This window comes from Pinus tabuliformis, chromosome 8, assembly GCF_031772625.1.
Source record: "Pinus tabuliformis cultivar Carrire ecotype Pingquan chromosome 8, CPIR1, whole genome shotgun sequence".
NCBI classification, from domain to species: Eukaryota; Viridiplantae; Streptophyta; class Pinopsida; order Pinales; family Pinaceae; genus Pinus; species Pinus tabuliformis.
Window position 1 is genome coordinate 1338486146 of NC_142294.1, and position 15942 is coordinate 1338502087.

At 37.2% G+C, this 15942-nt stretch overlaps 1 protein-coding gene across 2 annotated transcripts in view; it reads left to right on the forward strand.

Moving 5' to 3' along the window:
- Window positions 1–15942, forward strand: part of PWD (chloroplastidic phosphoglucan, water dikinase (ATGWD3)) — a 327315-nt gene that overhangs the window by 183283 nt on the left and 128090 nt on the right. For both annotated transcript variants that reach the window (XM_089373693.1, XM_089373694.1), the window contains exons 8-9: window positions 14619–14786; window positions 14908–14960. In XM_089373693.1, the coding sequence (XP_089229819.1) occupies window positions 14619–14786; window positions 14908–14960 (221 nt within the window). The remainder of the gene's footprint in view (window positions 1–14618; window positions 14787–14907; window positions 14961–15942) is intronic.

Genomic DNA, 15942 nt, shown 5'->3' on the forward strand with positions numbered 1-15942 from the left:
CTTGAGTTGCAAGTTGTGTGGGCATCATATGTCGGGGGGGTTTATAGATTGAAGTATCACCTTGCACAAATCCTTGGATTTGATGTAGGGCCTTGCACAAATACAAATCCGAAAATCATTCGAATAGCCATGAGATCATTGGAAGAATTAGAGCATGAGAGAGAGGCCAAAGCAAAAATGAAGAAACAACTAGCAAAGGGGGTGTTAGGCTTGGTAAACAAGGAAGTGGTACTGGTTTTACTTTAACATCAATATCTACAACCAACCCGGTAGCTGCTTCATCATTTTTTGTTCGTAGAACCACGCCTGGTTCACAACCATCTATCACTTCAATGCTTAAAAAAACTGAGAAAGAACAAGCTGACAAGTTGTTGGCCAAACTTGGAGTGATATTCCTTTCAGCGTTGCAAGGAATAATCCATTTTTCCAGCTCGCTGTTGATGCTATTGCAACCGTTGGCCCAGATTACACAATCCCTTCTTATGATGACTGTAGAGGCTGGATTCTTCAAAATGAAAAGGTTGACTGCACCAAAAGATTGGAGGAGTTTAGGGCATCATGGGCACAAATAAGATCCATTGTGATGTCAGATGGTTGGACAGACCAAAAGGGGAGAACCCTTATAAATTTCTTGGTTAATTGTCCTAAGGGGATGATGTTTATGAAATTTGTTGATGCTTCATCACATATCAAAGATGCAAAAACTTTATGTGATTTGTTGGATGTGTTTATTTTGGAGGTGGGTGCAGAATATGTTGTCCAAGTCATAACAAACAATGCTGCAAATTATGTTGCTGCTGGCGAGATGCTTATGGAGAGGCATCCTATTTTATTTTGGACACCTGGCGCTGCACATTATATTGATTTGATGTTGGAGGACATAGGAAAAATTTCCTTTGTCAAAGATATTGTTGACTTATCAAAAAGCATTACAAAATTTATATATAATCATACATCTGTGCTTAGCTTGATGAGAAAATTCACCAACAAAGAGGAGTTGGTGCGCCTCGCCATTATGCGGTTCGCCACCAGTTTCATATCTCTTCAATCCCTCTTGAATTCTATGTGGGATGTGAAGAGAATGATTTTTTCAGAGGAGTGGCGTGCTTTGACAATGAGCCGCAAACCAGAGGGAGAGGCCATATGCAGATTAGTTTCATACCAGGAAGACTTCTGGGCGGGAGTGCAGGAGGTGTACACCGTTACTAAACCTTTGGTAAAGGTTCTTTGATTAGTTGATGGTGAGAAGCCCGTAATGAGCTATTTGTATGAAGCCATGGATAGGGCCAAAGAATCCATTTGGGCCTATTAAGGGAGATGAGTGGTTTCAGAAACAACAACTCCAATGGGAAGTGATTGATGAACGATGGAACAACACACTCCATCGTCCCATTCATGCTGTAGGGATCTACCTAAACTCCACATTTTCTTACCCATGTGGGTTCGTATTTGATGTTGAGATCATGGATGGATTCTTAACCTGTGTTCAGGGGATGGTGCGATCTCCAGCAGAACGTACATAAATCTCCAAAGAAATGGAGACATACAGGATGGTAGGTGGTGCATTTGGCTTTGAGATGGTTGTGACTCATAGGATGACTAAAATGCCAAGGTTTTTTAGTTTGTTTCAAATTTCATTGTCTCTTCAAGTTCATAACTTCATACTTTGCTTCAACTTTCAAATTTGTTTTTTTTTCTTATGTTTATTTAAAGTTTTATTTGTAATTTTGTTGTAGATGCATGGTGCCAGGGTATCCCATCTGCAAAAGCTTGCCATTCGAATCCTCAGCCAAACATGTAGCTCCTCAGGATGTGAGCACAACTGGAGTGTATTTGAAAAATACACAACAAGAAGCGCAACAGGTTAAACTTAAAACTTAAAATATTGCAAATTTCCAATTAATTTTTTGAATTCATTAAACAATATTTTTTTTATAATTATTATGTCATGATCTTTGTACAGGTTGGAGTCCCAACGACTTAATGACATGGTCTACATCTACTACAATCTTCAATTGTGGGTGAGGCAACTTGAGAGGATACTTGATATGGAGGCCATCTCATTGGATGGGATTGACACCACTGCTGCATGGAGGGTTGAGGCCGAGAGGCCTCTCATGGAGTCTGCCAATGATTGGTTAGAGTAGGAGATAGTGGAAGGCGTAGAGGGGGAGGAGGAGGAGAAGGAGGAGCAACAGGAGGAGGAGGTGACACCACCTACCCGGGCTACCTTTGCCATTAAAGAAACCACCCCTAAAGGAGGACTGAATACCAACCTTGATGATAAACTTAAAAAGCGCCTCACCCCTGATAGTGAAATCACTCCCCGGATTTATGGAGCCCCTAAAGTGCACAAAAAAGATGTACCCTTAAGACCTATAGTCAACACTATAGGCTCTCCTACTTATGAGCTAGCAAAATATGTTGCTGGCATCTTGTCCCCTCTAGTGGGCAAAACCAGCTCTTACATTAAAGACTCCAATCAATTTGTCAATTTCATCAAAAATACCAAATTAGATCCTGAAGACAAGCTGGTTAGCTTTGACGTAGTCCAACTCTTCACCAAAATCCCCCTTGATGAAGCTATTCAAGTAATCAAAGAAGTAGCTGACCCCCAAACTGCAAAGTTAGCTGAAATTTGTCTCCGCTCAACCTTCTTCTCCTTCCATGGTGAAATCTTTGAGCAAACTTCGGGTGTTGCTATGGGATCCCCTCTTTCCCCAATCGTCGCCAATCTCTTCATGGAAAAATTTGAAACCAAGGCGCTTGAGTCATACCCCTTAAAACCCAAGTTCTGGGTCAGGTTTGTGGATGACACCAGTGTCAACTGGCCTCACGGGGAGAAAGAACTCAATAACTTTTTAAAGCATCTCAATAGCATATCTGAAGACATCAAGTTTACAATGGAAGTTGAAGAGAACAACTGCATTCCTTTCCTTGACATCCTTCTCATTAGAAACAAAGACGGTTCCATAGGTCATAAAGTGTTCAGAAAGAAAGCTCACACCGACAACTACCTCCATGCTCACTCACATCACCACCCAGCTCAAAAGATGGGGGTTCTACAGACCCTCTTCACTAGGGCTTGTAGAATTTCAGATGATAACCATACCGATGAAGAAATTACATACCTGAAAAGAACTTTCGCCAACCTAGGATACAACAGTAGAAGCATCCTCAAAGCTATTAATAAGGCAAAGACAAGAAGCAATAAAAATAAAACAATAAACCCTGTAACTTCTAACGCCTACCTTCCATACATTCAAGGTGTCACAGACAAGATAGCCAAAATTCTCAGGAATAAAGACATCAAAACTTCATTCAAACCCCTGTCAACGATTAAACAAAATATGAAATCTGTTAAAGACAGCCAGGATCAGCTTCAGGGGAAAGGTGTTTATGTCATAAAATGCTCATGTGGTAAACAATATATAGGAGAAACCGGCAGGGCTGTAAGGATAAGACTCAAAGAACATAGCGCGGACATCCGCAGGGAAAGAACTCGCTCTTCTGCCTTAGCTGAGCATGTAGGTAAAACCAACCATCACATATGCCTCGAAGAAACCAAAGTCGTTGCTAGGGAAGAACACCATTTCAAGAGGAAAATTCGTGAAGCTATTGAAATCATAAAACATCCTATTAACCTTAATAGGGATGGAGGCTGGGACATTAGCAAAAACTGGAACTCTCTGCTTAAAAAAAGTTATTCCCCCCACCCTCTGCAGTCCCCTTCCCCCTCTCATATTTCCGTATCTTAAACTTGCCCCTCTCTCCTCCTTGTTAATCGTGCTTCCGTTAGAATTGATGTCCTGTAGCCACCAAGGTTTATCTTGAATCACATCATATTTGAAATCTAATTAAATAATAAATCAATTTATATCTAGGTCAGTTAAGCTACATAGTCTAGATTAATTAAAACAATGCAAAACCTAATGTATTAACTGTTAATTGTACATTAGAATCCAAACTAATAAAACAAATTTATAAACCTAGTGCATTAATCAGAGTTAATCTAACAATAAACATCCAAAATAAAACTATTATAATTAAAGCAACATAGATTTATGCAAATTATTCAATATAAAACTTTATTAATAGCAATTATAATAACAATAGAAAACTAAATCAATTAAAACAACATATAACTAAGCTAATTAATACAAATCTAAAATAATTACAAATGCATAGATTAATATACATCTAGGTTTATTGAACAATAGAACCTAAGCTAATCAAACAAACATATAAACAATGAGCTGCTAAAATAAAAAACAAAATAAAAACTATCCTAAGTAAATATACAACATAATTCTTAATTAACATAATACTTAAATATAATACTTAAATATCCAATATAACACTTAATTACACAATACATAGATTAATATCTAGGTTAATTAATCAAATATAACCTAACCTAATACTTAAATATAATACTTAAATACTTAAATAAAACCATAATAATTAAATATAATACTTAATTAACATAATACTTAAATATAATACTTAATTAACATAATGCTTAAATATAATACTTAAATATGCAATATAATAATGAAATATCATATAACTATATTAATTACTCTATACAAATATAAAATAACTACACAATACATAGAATTAAAATAAAAAACAAAATAAAAACTATTCTAAATAAATATACAACATAATTCTTAATTAACATAATACTTAAATATAATACTTAAATATGCAATATAAATTACACAATACATAGATTAATATCTAGGTTAATTAATCAATATAACCTAACCTAATACAACTAATTTATAAAACCTAATGCATTTAATCAAACAACAAAGCATCTAAATTAAAAACAAAATAAAAAACCATACTAATTAAATATACAATATAATAATTAATTTTTCAACATTCAAATCCTTCATATAAAATAGACAATTAAAATTACAAAACCTAACAAATGCACACCGACAAGCTAGAGCATATCCAATTAGAAACTTAAACAAAATTAAAATTTAATAATTTATTAAATAAGCATTGGTCGGCTAATCTCCCAAGCTGTCTCCCTTCACCATATTTATCGCAAATTCCTTTTCCTCTTCTCTGTATATCATGTCCTGATGATGAGTCTTGCTCTAGACTCGAAACGTCGACAGAAAAAGATGAACACTGTGGATGATCCGAATTCAAACTCTCAAAAACCACTCCACAGAAACCTGCAATCCAAAATTGTTGCCCTGTACGGAGGGGATATTTGGAAAGAGATACGTAATCTCGAAAGAACCAGGATCAAGATACAGAAAAAGGAATCAGATCTATACTTCCTCAAGCAGTGTCGCGATTCTAACCTTACTCCCCCCTTTGCCAGCATAAAGCACAGATTACACACCCGCAGAAACCACAAAATATTTGATCGCCTCAGTAAATCCCTAATTCGCCTAGAAATTCGCAGAACCAGAATCTCCTTGTGGAAGTTATCCACGGCAGCCTTCAAATCCCACTTGAAACTAGCATCCACAATCGATGTTGAAATCTGGAGAATCATAGATTCCTCCGCGGCGCTTAAGGCCAGCAAAGAAAGACAATCAACAGAATTAAAACATATAAAAAAGCTCCAGAAGCTGGAACGACAATCGGAACCTGGCATTGATCAACGTGAGCACGGATATAGATTATTCGGCTCTGAGTCTCGCGGCAACACCAGCAGTCCAGAAAATGAAAACGCATCCAGCTCCCAGCATGTCACAGCACACAGCAACGTAAAAGAAACGGGTCCTGAAGTAGCTAACACTGAAATCGAAGAAGCAACAGACGCATTTGAAAACTAGGCAGTGGAATTAAATCATATAAAAAAGCTCCAGAAGCTGGAACGACAATCGGAACCTGGCATTGATCAACGCGAGCACGGATACGGATTATGCAGTTCTGAGTCTCGCAGCAACACCAACAGTCTAGAAAATGAAAACGCATCCAACTTCCAGCATGTCACTGCTCACAACAACGTAAAAGAAGCAGGTCCTGAAGAAGCTAACGCTGAAGCATCAGGCGCATTTGAAAACCAGGCAACAGCTTTACCGCATGAATTGGAAGCTGAAACTAAAGTAGGAAACAGGCCTACTGCGCTGCGCAATCCTTTGATAACATCATTCGCGGAGATGAGCAGCACCGAAACCGAAACTGACGGAGCCTCAATCACAGAAAATGACATGACTGCTCAGAGCGTTCCTCAGACATTAGCTCTCTTTGATAAAGGCAACCCGGACACCGAAACCCCCTGGAGCATCGATTCAACCTCAACAGCGGCGGAGCTCATGAAAACTGTTCACAACAAGAACAATAACTTTGCAGAAATCCATAATACAAAAACCAACAGCAGGTTGGAAAACATTGATAAGAAATCCAGAAACAAAAAAGTGGTTAATATCTCTTCATATGAGCTAAAAAAGGCAGAAGCCGAGGTCCTTAACAAAGGTCTGAATTTCGCCCTAGCCCCCAGTAGAATTCCTAATGAAGAAATTATATGCAGCCTAGAGGATGGAATTAAGACTCTCAGCAATGAAGACAAAGAGCTAATCAGGCAAGAATGCGCAGTCATCCTTAGAAAAGCTAAACCACCCAAGAGAAACCTAAACCCCGAGCAGCTCAAAGCCATAAGGAGTCTAAGAAATAACAAAGACATTGTCATTCTAAAAGCAGACAAGGGTGGCGCCACTGTCATTATGAATCATGAGGATTACGTAAACAAGATGAAAGACCACTTATATAACAGTGGGAGCTACAAAAAACTTGAAGAAAACCCCATCTCTAAAATTACTAGACTAGTGAAGAAAGCCATTAAAGAAACCAACCTTGATGATAAACTTAAAAAGCGCCTCACCCCTGATAGTGAAATCACTCCCCGGATTTATGGAGCCCCTAAAGTGCACAAAAAAGATGTACCCTTAAGACCTATAGTCAACACTATAGGCTCTCCTACTTATGAGCTAGCAAAATATGTTGCTGGCATCTTGTCCCCTCTAGTGGGCAAAACCAGCTCTTACATTAAAGACTCCAATCAATTTGTCAATTTCATCAAAAATACCAAATTAAATCCTGAAGACAAGCTGGTTAGCTTTGACGTAGTCCAACTTTTCACCAAAATCCCCCTTGATGAAGCTATTCAAGTAATCAAAGAAGTAGCTGACCCCCAAACTGCAAAGTTAGCTGAAATTTGTCTCCGCTCAACCTTCTTCTCCTTCCATGGTGAAATCTTTGAGCAAACTTCGGGTGTTGCTATGGGATCCCCTCTTTCCCCAATCGTCGCCAATCTCTTCATGGAAAAATTTGAAACCAAGGCGCTTGAATCATACCCCTTAAAACCCAAGTTCTGGGTCAGGTTTGTGGATGACACCAGTGTCAACTGGCCTCACGGGGAAAAAGAACTCAATAACTTTTTAAAGCATCTCAATAGCATATCTGAAGATATCAAGTTTACAATGGAAGTTGAAGAGAACAACTGCATTCCTTTCCTCGACATCCTTCTCATTAGAAACAAAGACGGTTCCATTGGTCATAAAGTGTTCAGAAAGAAAGCTCACACCGACAACTACCTCCATGCTCACTCTCATCACCACCCAGCTCAAAAGATGGGGGTTCTACAGACCCTCTTCACTAGGGCTTGTAGAATTTCAGATGATAACCATACCGATGAAGAAATTACATACCTGAAAAGAACTTTCGCCAACCTAGGATACAATAGTAGAAGCATCCTCAAAGCTATTAATAAGGCAAAGACAAGAAGCAATAAAAATAAAACAATAAACCCTGTAACTTCTAATGCCTACCTTCCATACATTCAAGGTGTCACAGACAAGATAGCCAAAATTCTCAGGAATAAAGACATCAAAACTTCGTTCAAACCCCTGTCAACGATCAAACAAAATATGAAATCTGTTAAAGACAGCCAGGATCAGCTTCAGGGGAAAGGTGTTTATGTCATAAAATGCTCATGTGGTAAACAATATATAGGAGAAACCGGCAGGTCTGTAAGGATAAGACTCAAAGAACATAGCGCGGACATCCGCAGGGAAAGAACTCGCTCTTCTGCCTTAGCTGAGCATGTAGGTAAAACCAACCATCACATATGCCTCGAAGAAACCAAAGTCGTTGCTAGGGAAGAACACCATTTCAAGAGGAAAATTCGTGAAGCTATTGAAATCATAAAACATCCTATTAACCTTAATAGGGATGGAGGCTGGGACATTAGCAAAAACTGGAACTCTCTGCTTAAAAAAAGTTATTCCCCCCACCCTCTGTAGTCCCCTTCCCCCTCTCATATTTCCGTATCTTAAACTTGCCCCTCTCTCCTCCTTGTTAATCGTGCTTCCGTTAGAATTGATGTCCTGTAGCCACCAAGGTTTATCTTGAATCACATCATATTTGAAATCTAATTAAATAATAAATCAATTTATATCTAGGTCAGTTAAGCTACATAGTCTAGATTAATTAAAACAATGCAAAACCTAATGTATTAACTGTTAATTGTACATTAGAATCCAAACTAATAAAACAAATTTATAAACCTAGTGCATTAATCAGAGTTAATCTAACAATAAACATCCAAAATAAAACTATTATAATTAAAGCAACATAGATTTATGCAAATTATTCAATATAAAACTTTATTAATAGCAATTATAATAACAATAGAAAACTAAATCAATTAAAACAACATATAACTAAGCTAATTAATACAAATCTAAAATAATTACAAATGCATAGATTAATATACATCTAGGTTTATTGAACATTAGAACCTAAGCTAATCAAACAAAACATATAAACAATGAGCTGCTAAAATAAAAAACAAAATAAAAACTATCCTAAGTAAATATACAACATAATTCTTAATTAACATAATACTTAAATATAATACTTAAATATCCAATATAACACTTAATTACACAATACATAGATTAATATCTAGGTTAATTAATCAAATATAACCTAACCTAATACTTAAATATAATACTTAAATACTTAAATAAAACCATAATAATTAAATATAATACTTAATTAACATAATACTTAAATATAATACTTAATTAACATAATGCTTAAATATAATACTTAAATATGCAATATAATAATGAAATATCATATAACTATATTAATTACTCTATACAAATATAAAATAACTACACAATACATAGAATTAAAATAAAAAACAAAATAAAAACTATTCTAAATAAATATACAACATAATTCTTAATTAACATAATACTTAAATATAATACTTAAATATGCAATATAAATTACACAATACATAGATTAATATCTAGGTTAATTAATCAATATAACCTAACCTAATACAACTAATTTATAAAACCTAATGCATTTAATCAAACAACAAAGCATCTAAATTAAAAACAAAATAAAAAACTATACTAATTAAATATACAATATAATAATTAATTTTTCAACATTCAAATCCTTCATATAAAATAGACAATTAAAATTACAAAACCTAACAAATGCACACCGACAAGCTAGAGCATATCCAATTAGAAACTTAAACAAAATTAAAATTTAATAATTTATTAAATAAGCATTGGTCGGCTAATCTCCCAAGCTGTCTCCCTTCACCATATTTATCGCAAATTCCTTTTCCTCTTCTCTGTATATCATGTCCTGATGATGAGTCTTGCTCTAGACTCGAAACGTCGACAGAAAAAGATGAACACTGTGGATGATCCGAATTCAAACTCTCAAAAACCACTCCACAGAAACATGCAATCCAAAAATGTGTATCTTTGTTATGTGTTCTATTGGGAACACATGCTATATATTTGTTTTAGATAATGAGTTAAGTTATCTTCTTGCTTTTTGTAATTTATGGCGGGATGAGGTATGTTCAGAGCTTTCTCCAAAGCTTTTTTACTCACTAAAGATTCTGGGTCTCTAATGCATCTGCATACTCTTTATTTATTTCTATTTTAGTAGTGCTTAGCAAGAAGATATAAGCTCCGTTGTATATGCTCTTCTGCTCTTTTCATTTTGCTGATGTAAATATTTTCCTGTAAATATAGATATATTTTTTGAAATAAAAAAGAAGTGAAAAGTCACTTAAGGAGATTAATGAAAATGTGGAATGTACATATCTAAGGAGGGAAGTGATTCTTATTTATCCAAATGTATCTTTTAGTCCCATTGACCTACTCTTGTGATCAATCGAGGACATTAAGAAAATTATCTTATCTTATTTACCTTATTAAGGTATCCATTTGTTTTGATGGGCACAAAAACTTCTCAATAAATTCATTCTTTTTGCTCATCGCTGAGCTTTTGTTCAATTATGCTTTAAAATAAACCTTTGTTCGTGGCTTGAAATTGTTGGAGAATAATTTATCATCTGTTTCTCTAGAAGTAGTTCTCCAAAAGTTCTAATTGTTCAAACAAATAACCAAGAGGATCCTTGGTGAGAACTTCCATTTTTTTTGCGTGTTTGGTTGTTGGTTTGAGATAAATTTCATAATTGTTTTTGGTTCAACTATGAAAATGAAGGACAGGTGTTGAATGCTCAAAAAAGTATCCAAGAGGATCCTTTGTGAGAACTTCCCTTTCATTTGCATTTTTGGTTGTTGGTTTGAGATAAAATTCATATTTGTTTTTGTATCAACCATGAAAATGAATGATTAAGGTAGGTTTATGGTTCCCATTGTTTCCAAAGAATTTGAAATGAACAAAGCTCATATAGAAGCCTTGTAAGTTGTTACATGTTATGCATATCCATATGTTTTTGTATTATTATATTGATGCATGCTAATGTTCGATAAATGATAACTCCTATGGCTTCTTTTGAGCATTTCTTTGTAGGATAGACAACTTTTAACTAAGTCCCTGTGACCACCACTAGTGGGTGACCCCTATAAGAGAATTTTTCTCCTAGATTTGTCTTCAGCCTACAACCAACAACCCCTGCAGCCACCTGATAGCTCAATGTGCCATCATTCTTCGCCGTCTGAGCCAACCATTGTGTTCCCTTGCTCATCTGTTATGATCGTATTTTGAAGGTGGACCTTCCAACCCCAAAGTTATGACTTTTCATTGTGTAATTGGTTGTTTATACTTGCTTTTCTTGGGCATATTTGGACATGGATTAGTGGGGGGATTCGGCAAAAAGAATGGGTTTTGGTTGTACTTTTGTTCCCTTACCTTGACTTGGTGGTTAATCTTATATTGTAGTCTCGTGGGATCTCCTTTATGGGCTACTAGATTTAGGAGTGGAACTACATGGGAAACCCTAATTTTGGTTGCTTGGTCTTGCTTCCCTATACCCCATATATCTCACTCCCCTTCGCTCATTACAAGCCATTTTCACATTTTCCCCATTCGGGTCCACATATTTCCATTGGGTCCACAAGGTGTTAGCCTCCCCCTCCCTTTGTCCACACTTTGGGTCGGGCTTGGAATGATGCCTAGGAGGTTGATGCAGCTGAAAAGAAAGATAAAAGCATAATTTGGTCACTTACAATAGGAAATGTACCAAAAAATGCAAAAGATGGCCGAGACATAAACATTTAGTGTGTGGGCAAAAGCCAAACATGAGCTCTACCCCCTATCATTATGGCCATCACCTTGGTTCCTAGGGCCCCTGTGAGTGCCCACTACATCATTAAGGAACCCATGATTGTCGCAACCCCTGGTGGGTGACGAAGTGCTGTACCTTAAGTGCGTAATCAGTGCTACATCATACACACCATGCTTTTATCCCTTGGAGCCTTGAGTAGTAAATGAAGAAAAATCAATAAAAGGAAAAAGGCACATGAAGAAGGGTGGAAAAACAAAGGCCAAGGTAACTCATGTACCACGATTGATCCCTCCTACATTCATACACCCAATGTGTAGGCCTACTTCATCATAGCCACCCTTGTACCATGGCATGTGGCTTGGTGCCTTCCCTCTTGCCCTCACTCCATACCATCATTATTTCACATGACACCTGCCATTTGCTGGATGTACTATGGACCTCTCATTCCCTTAGAGGTTGAAATCACCTAATAGGGTCCATTAGCCTCTCTTGTTGAGCAAGGTAACATCCGTACATGTCTAAAGCCCATTTGGAAGGGTATACCACCATGAAATGTCCATTTCTGCCTTTGATTAGCAAGCTTATTTACTCAACTGCACTAATGAATTTTTGTATTGGAAGGTGAGGAGACACATTGGATCTTATACAGGATTTCTAATGCATCTTCATCTTGGACTTGGCCTCCTTATACGAGAACCAAGCTCTCCATAGGGCCGTAATGGCACTTGTAGGGCGAACGTTGAGAGCCATGGACTTCCACTGTTGCAGAGCATTGATTTCCATACAATGGGCTTCTTCAGCACCACACATTGCTTGTTTGTGCCCCAGCCATATAGAGATGATGATGCATTTGGACCACGTTGCCCAACTGGCTACACGTTGCACCCAACACTTGGCAGTGGATCTAGGGCCCAAAGGAGGTTATGTGTTGTCTGGGAAGACATGGGAGGGTATGTGTCATAATCTAGCCCTCATTAATGGAGCATCGACTTCACTTTGATCCATTTGGAGACCCATGAGATGCATTTCGAGTCCACAAAGCCCAAATTGAGGTTTTGGGATGTTTTGCAGCATTTGGAGGGCATCCCCCTCTTATCCATTGATTTTGAGGCCCTTACTCTCATTTTTGGCACATGAGACCTCAATGTTGCCCTTCTAGGCCTCCACGTCTCCCTAGCGTGGACCTAAGAAGGCTAATTCGATTTATTTTATGAGCTATCATGGTAGGCTTGTTACCATGGTTGGGTTTCTACACATTCTAGGCGTAGGAGGGGCTTTTACTTTTTATTTCCGAACTCTTAGATCATGTATAAATAAGAGAGAGCTAGACTCTCTCAAACCATCATACTTGGGATTTTCGCTAACCTCATTAGAGGATTCATACCTGCAATTTTGGAGAGGATTTGGATGTTTTTGGATGCACTTTGATGTATGGATATATTGCTATCTTTTTGGAGCTTCTAAATGCATTATTGATGGATGGATATACTTCATATTGTCTAGTAAGTGCTTTTTTTTGTTGAATATCTTTATGTAAATGTCTAATGCATGGAATTCTTTCTCATAGTGAAGATTTATGCCCTAATTTACTTGATATGGTGCGAAATTGTGATCTTGGGAAGTTTTGCATGTGTTACTCATTGATGGTATGAAATGAATGTTCCTAGTGGAAAATTGTCATAATTTATCCATGAAACTCCATTAACTAATGATAATGAAGGTAATTGTTGAAAGGGGTAGTTAGGGCTTCCTCTTTTAGCCTCCTTGAAGGTCAATTTAGCCTACTATAAGCACCCATGACTCCATACTCCCAATGGTCTAGGCACTAGTCGAGTCCCTTGGTGGTCAAACTTGGATTTAATCCATAAATTTTCCTTCTTTTCTCCTCTTTTCTTTGCCCCTTTAAGGAGGAGGAGGCCATCTAGGGCTTGGTGCGAAATTTTAGGGAGGAGGAAATTTTGAATTCTATTTGGACAAGTTCCTTCCTTAGTGTCTCCCCTAGGCATTCACATGTTTTGAATGAATTCCGACAGTGAAATTTCAATATAATTGATGCCCTAGCTAGCACACCAAGAGGGAGCCCTAGAAGCTAATCCTTCAACTTAGGGATTCCTTGAAGGCTTGGGCTTTAGTACTTGTTAGAGTATGTCTTTCATAACTGTTTCTCTTGTCTACCTTGACCTTGGATGCACCTTTATCTCGTTACATATCTCAACCCTAGGTCTCGAGTAGCCATCTATTTCAAGCGGTTTTTTTTTTTTTTTTTTTGTGGAAAGCCTTACTAGATTCTCACAAAGCTTGCTCTTTTATTGAGCCTTTCCATTGAATGAGCCACCTTGCCTCACTTCAAGCCTATCATAGAGACATCTGTCACAAGTGAGGAATCCTAGGACTCCTCCCACCAGTGAAAATCCGAGAGGAGAAGGGGACTTAGGCTGTGGTGACAGTGGGCCTTTGTCCCGTAGTGTTTTTGTGCCCTCTAGTTTTAGCCTACGAACTAGGCCTGCTAGTTTGTGCAGCAACAAGCCCATTTGAAGAATACCTTTTTGCCTCTATTCATATGGTCTTTACATTTCAAAGCAATCCTATATTTCTGAGCTTATTTGAAAGATATTTTATCTGATGATGATGAGGTAGCACAAGCTCAGGCTGAATGCTAGCTGAAGATGCATTTTTCGCCATGTTGCTCATTGAAAGTTGTGTTCAAGCTAAATAGGGAAGAATCCACTTGAAAGGTAACTTTATATTGATGCTTCCAAAGAAAGCCAGTAGTGAGCAACTGTGTGCCACAAGGACTGTTTTTGGTTGTGATGTTGAGTCTCTTTCTCTTGGCATTTGGGTGCATCAGCTTTCCTTTTTAGCATTTTAGGATGTGATCTCCTCACTACTGCTTTTTTTGGTACGATGTAACTCTCTGACCTCTGGTGGCAATGCTCTTAGAATCTGTTTGTTCATCCCAATCAGAATTAGTATCTGATAATTTCTTGGCTGTAATATGTTGCTCAGGTTACTGTCAAACTCCTTTGACTTACATCTATTTTAACTTTCTTTTTCTTTTATGCACCGACAGAGAATGGACGAGCTGGAAAAGTACAGCAATATTCCTTCTGATAGGGTCATGGAACAGTTGATCGGGACTTTGCATTCCCTAACAGGGCTGAGAGCAATGCTTGTGAAAGGCCTTGAAAGTGGTCTGAGGAATGATGCTCCTGACACTGCTATTGCTACCCGTCAAAAGGTAACGACGTGCATCTATTTTATGATAATTGCAATCTTTATGTGTAGATGAATTATAAGTTATCCGTTGGTTATATTTTATCAGTTTAGAATTTGAGCCTTTATTAATAACTTGTGTACAGTGGCGCCTCTGTGAAATTGGCCTTGAAGATTACTCTTTTGTATTACTGAGCAGGTATTGTTGTCTTTTCAGCTTACTCAAAAGGTTCTATACTGGGTTTTCTTTGTTTTCTGAACATCTTTAGCTTCTTTTTATAAGGTTCTATAGTGGGTTTTCTTTGTTTTCTTGAAGAGGAAAAATGGAGATTTTGTTTTTAAAAATATCAATATTTTACAACTAGTAAGACCAAGTCAAAGGTGGCAGGATTCCATCAGAGCAAGAATAATTATGTATTTAGTACAAAATATCTTACTGAAGATAAGTTGCCTCCAAAGCTCCGCCAAGTTTAGTTTATCCACGTGGTTCTTCTAAGAATTAATAAGCATTACAGGTAGAGAATCGATGGCTGTTATTCTTGTTCTGCCAATTTATTTCAATCTACTTTTCCTGGACATCTTTTGTGCTAATGAATCTTATTTCCTAAATATTTTCTTGGATTGACGATAAATGATAATATTTTCTATGTGATGAAATTCATCCTTTTATCATTTATCCAGGTTGCTCAAAATTAATTATTTTAAGTTTGAAACTAATGTTGAGAGTTCAAAATTAGGGAATATCCATGTTTTTGCATCGATAAAACCATAGTTACCAAATTCGGGCGTATTGGCAAAAAAAATTCGCAAATTCGCTGATTCAGTTCGATACGATTAAAAATTCGGCCAAATCGAATTCGGTACAGTGCATGAAGTATTTTTCCATCGCTTGAGCAATGGCAGGAGGAGGGAAATCAGCTGATGGTAAGAAGCCTGTTCCCAGAGCTCTTCAGTTCTCCATTGGGCATATTGCCAAAATATCTCGCCGCCGAGGTGCTCGTTCGCTGGAAAGGCCGCAGTTAGAAATGATGGAGAGCTGAGCAATGCCATTGGTGGTGTGTAAGGCGGGTAACCCGAGGCTTGACTTTGAAATCCAATCACGCTGGAAAACTAGTATGGTATTTTTAGGGAGTCTGTGATAGGGAAAATTTAATTAAAGAAAAGGAATACTATATTGAAAA